At 46.5% G+C, this 4,454-nt stretch overlaps 1 protein-coding gene across 2 annotated transcripts in view; it reads left to right on the forward strand.

Annotated features, from left to right (window-relative positions):
* Positions 1-282: 282 nt before the first annotated feature.
* Positions 283-4,454, forward strand: part of LOC129837060 (sodium/potassium-transporting ATPase subunit alpha-3-like) — a 26,620-nt gene continuing 22,448 nt past the window's right edge. For both annotated transcript variants that reach the window (XM_055902960.1, XM_055902961.1), the window contains exons 1-2: positions 283-549; positions 677-770. In XM_055902960.1, the coding sequence (XP_055758935.1) occupies positions 765-770 (6 nt within the window). In that variant the 5' untranslated portion in view covers positions 283-549; positions 677-764. The remainder of the gene's footprint in view (positions 550-676; positions 771-4,454) is intronic.

Consider the following 4,454-nt stretch of genomic DNA (forward strand, 5'->3'; position numbering starts at 1 on the left):
AATACAAGACAACCACGACAATAGTATCTAACCTTGTACGTCCATTTACACAAAATTTCGGCCTAGGGGCTCAGGATGCTGATGGCTAACGGCCTTGGAATTCTGCAGTAAAGAAGGAGGGGCAGATTAGGCCTTCTATTGGCCAGTGTTACGTACTTGTGACGATTGGCTAGATTGCCTGTCATCAAATAGTTGCTCGGAATTCCTATTGGCCAATTCAGTGGTCATTGGGCGGGTTTACGAGGTCCAAGGTTTATCAGCTTTGCTAGAATGGGGCGCTGCGATCACTCACACCCACCGGCGCTTCTTCCATAGGCGGAGTGGTAGTGTGTAGAGAAGGAAGTACTGCGACAGCCAACAGAGCCGCGGAAGGAGATCAAATCCTAAAATACCAGAGCAGTGCGGCTTCTTAGTTTCACCGGTCTTTTACCGCAACTATCAGAGAGCAAGAGAAGGACCCGCATCCTCGCGTGATGCTCTGCTTGAGACCGCAACATTTCATTTGAAAGACGTTTAGGTGGAGGGGGGAAATACTATAACCTTTTGGAGGTTAGAGACAATCTGTTTATTTAATCAATTAACCAATTTATAGAAATTTGCTTGACTGACGTCTTTGTCGCTTTCTTTCGTTTTTACCTGAATAACTGAATAGAAATCTTTCTTACGTTTTTAAAAGGCAATACCATTTTGATATAATTCCACCTGAGGGGCTGACACCTCTCAAGCTTTGCATCACCTGAGGAGAGAAGCCTGACTGCGCCAACATGGGGGTAAGCCCGGCGTCTACCAACTTTATAACTGCCTTATGATAAATTAAAGTTATAAAATGCCTTAACTGTTTAAAACCCCAGATGCTGACGGGGAAGAGCACCATACTGCAGCGTCATGTTTTTTCTCCTCTGGAAATATTTGAGTGACATTGACTCCAATGCGGATTTTTTTTAGGCTATATAGTCTACGGTCTCATAGACTGCGACAAATTGATGTGACAAGTAGGCTAGAGCAGGCACAAAACAGCTCTCTGTAATTTCTACTGCAGTTGTAAGGTTTAAATTTGACAATGAATTGGTCAGAATCTGCTGATGGAATAATTTAATGTCATTTACTGTAATTTGCTGCTGTTTCTTTTGTTTCTCATACACTATGGAACGAACAAGTTAGTGATAAAATATGATTGAATGGTCTCATTCAGGGGTTTGCCATATGCATTAATATAGGCTATGGGCTATATTAGGCATATCGTGACACTTCGTCTATAACCTTGCCATGGTAATCGGTTTATTCTGACAGCCGGCTCTCGTGAGAGAGAGGGAGAGAGAGAGAGAGAGAGAGCGAGCGAGACCACTGCGTATAGGCTTCACTTGGCATGTCACTGAGAGATTTCAATGAGACACAATGTTCTGTTATTCACGTGTCGTTATTATTAGCCTGTATCTGATGATTTTAGAATGTGTGGCTGTGTTTTCGAATGGGTGCATGAATACAGTATCCCCTCCCCCCTATTGCCCATGTAAATTATCCTCGCATCATCGCGACCCAATTGTCTACTTCTTTAAATCTGCGACAGTGCAGGTCACTACGTCTACGCAACATTTGACGATAGACAGCTAGTGTGACATAGGAAACCCTATCCTAGTCTACCCGGCTACTGAGGACATATGCGTCTGTCGATATGGTATGCGATGCCTGAGCGCACTGAAGCCTCGGTGGCCCATGCGTCATAATGCGGTTACCAGGAATAAGTGCTTCGCCAACCTTTTTCCCCCTTTAATTTGTGACAACAGGGACGCGATAATCGTTGACAGTGAATACACACGACAGATTAAAAAGATGTCCTGTGAATGCTGGGTTATGACACATTTGGAACTGGATTAGTAAGTGAATAGAATGCACACGAAGTGCTGACTCCCTCACTGCGTCAAATGGGGGATGCGGCCCGGCGCTGGATGATATTTTGGAAAATAGCACGTCTCAATAAATGATCGTTTGAAATAAAGCCACAATAACACCAATATTTTCACTGTTTTGTAAAGCCAATAATAACTTGACTATGAATAGTTCTGCAGGAGCATTTCGAGGTGATGCTGCGACTGTTGCGCAATTTCTGATCATCATTTATCTTGCGTACATGAGAGTTTAAGATTTAATCCCCGACTCGGTTCTGGGTGTTGAATTCATTTGATGACATGATACCACAAAATCCCAGTGGCTGATGAAGCTGGATCGCCCACGGTTACCGAGCATGATTGAAGAGACACCGACAGAGCAGGCACGAATGATGTCAGCTATCTCCATCTATGACCTGGGTGGGCCTTGGAGCCATTTCTCCCGGTCGAAGTCTGCTGTGGAGCGGCGAGAAATGAAGCAGTCGTTGGTGATAGGCTATTCATGAGGATGCGAGAATCATCCGTAGCAACAGGCACTGCGTCAAATGGGATGGAGTGCAAAAAGTGCTTACGCACGAACCACTTCCGTGGTAAAGTTAGATCAGCCAGTGGAGCCTATGTGTAAATGAGACAGGGGGTGGGGTTCCTCATCCAGCGCGCAAATAAAATATGTGTGTGACCTCTGATAATAATTACATTTTCAAATAATTGGAAGGCATATGTTCTTTACTTTAACCCATCTCACCCCTATGATTATTTGACAACATACAAGACATTCTGCGAAGTAGATCTGGCGCTTGACGTGCTGTGTGGTGGCACGGCCAACTGCCTGCCCCCAAGGCCGCAGGCTGCCGCGTCAAAATGGGGGCGGTGCCTGTTGAGTGGAAATTCCCTTTAAAAAGCTGTGATTGGCGGACTCGGGGAGTCACGCAGAAAGGGATGTTTTAGCAAGCAAACACTGAGGCGAAGTGTCAGGGGTACTGAAGACAGACAGACAGCCTATTTCATTTGTCACATCAATTGTGAGCAATTGAGGTTGCTGATGTGGCGAATGTGTGTATAGTTGCTCTGGTACGGTCAGTGATGGGGTAACCTAATGATGCTGAGAGAGGGGGGGGGGGGGGGGGGGAGAGAGAGTGAGTGAGTGAGAAAGAGAAATGGGAGAGGAGAGCAGAGCAAGTGAAGATGGCTGCACACATTTCACCTTCAGACACATGAGCCATAGCGAAAAGGAGGGGGAGGACAGAGGGAGGGTGGGTGCAGGGCGGCGGGGGGGGGGGGGGGGGGGGGGGGGTGAGTTGTGACTGATCTGCAAGTGTAGAGAGAGAGAGAGCGAGGGCTGTATCCTGTTGTGGGATAATGACCTGAGCTCACATTGCCATGGCTCCTGTTTCCCCTGCTTGCCTCTGCTCTTGGGGATTGGTTACCACAGTGATAGGAGGCAGATGGGATGACAGGACAGGGGGGAGGTATAGGTATTCATCCCTATGGGGTACAGAGAGAGGTGGTGGGGGATATCAGGGAGAGCTCACTGGACAGGGACTGAGGAGCATGGGGGAGCACTCCTTGATATCCCCCACCACCTCTCTCATTGAAGGGAAGAAAGGGACGTGATATACAGTGTAAAGGAAGGGCATATTGGTGTAGGTGGTGTAGAGATAAATCATTGCAGTGGCAGAGAGCTGTACGCTTGGCGATCTCCTTAGAGTGGTAAGGCGTAGAGGAAGGGTATAGGAAAGGGTAAGGGTGTAGGTGTTTAGGTAAGGCTTGCTTGGTCATGATGGGACAAGGTACACTCTTAGAAAAACGGGTCCCAAAAGGGTTATTCAACTGTCCCCATAGGAGAACCCTTTTTGTTTCCAAATAGAACCATTTTTGGTTTCAGGTAGAACCGTTTTGAGTTCCATGTTGAACCCTTTGTGGAAAGGGTACTACATGGAACCCAAAAGGATTCTACCTGGAATCAAAAAGGGTTCTTCAAAGGATTCTCCTATGGGGACAGCCAAAGAACCCCTTTAGGTTCTAGATTGCACCTTTTTTTCTAGGAGTGTAGATACAGCTGTGGCCCAACCCAGAGTTTGGTGCAGAGGAGCTAGCTCACTCCCGTCCTCACTGCATCTGCAGTCATTCGTGTCCTGCTGCTGAGTCTGGAGGGTGTGTGCAGTGCACTGTATGTCGACCGAGCCGTCCTGGGCATCCTACTAATAGTCAATAATCAATATACTAGTGGGATATTCATGAGGGTTCTGTCCTTAAAGAGTCATTTGGAAGGACATGGTTTGAATGTTATTCTTCTAGCATAGCTAGAAGGACCTACTTTAAGGGTAGGGTGACACGGTAGGGTAATAGGGTATTGTGTAAGTATTTGGGGACTTTTGGGGAAATTTGGCATGATGGTTTATTTGAGTTTTGATGACTCCCTTACCCTTCAACGCAGACTGAGTTCCTTTCTAAGGTCATGAGTTAATCAAATAACATAAACATTTGATCGATTGTAATGCAAGATAGGGCAGCCTGGTTGGTTAGCGTTGCTGCACTGTTCGGGAAACGTTAAGTGGGGGTTTGCAG

Source organism: Salvelinus fontinalis, chromosome 38 (genome assembly GCF_029448725.1).
Source record: "Salvelinus fontinalis isolate EN_2023a chromosome 38, ASM2944872v1, whole genome shotgun sequence".
NCBI lineage: Eukaryota > Metazoa > Chordata > Actinopteri > Salmoniformes > Salmonidae > Salvelinus > Salvelinus fontinalis.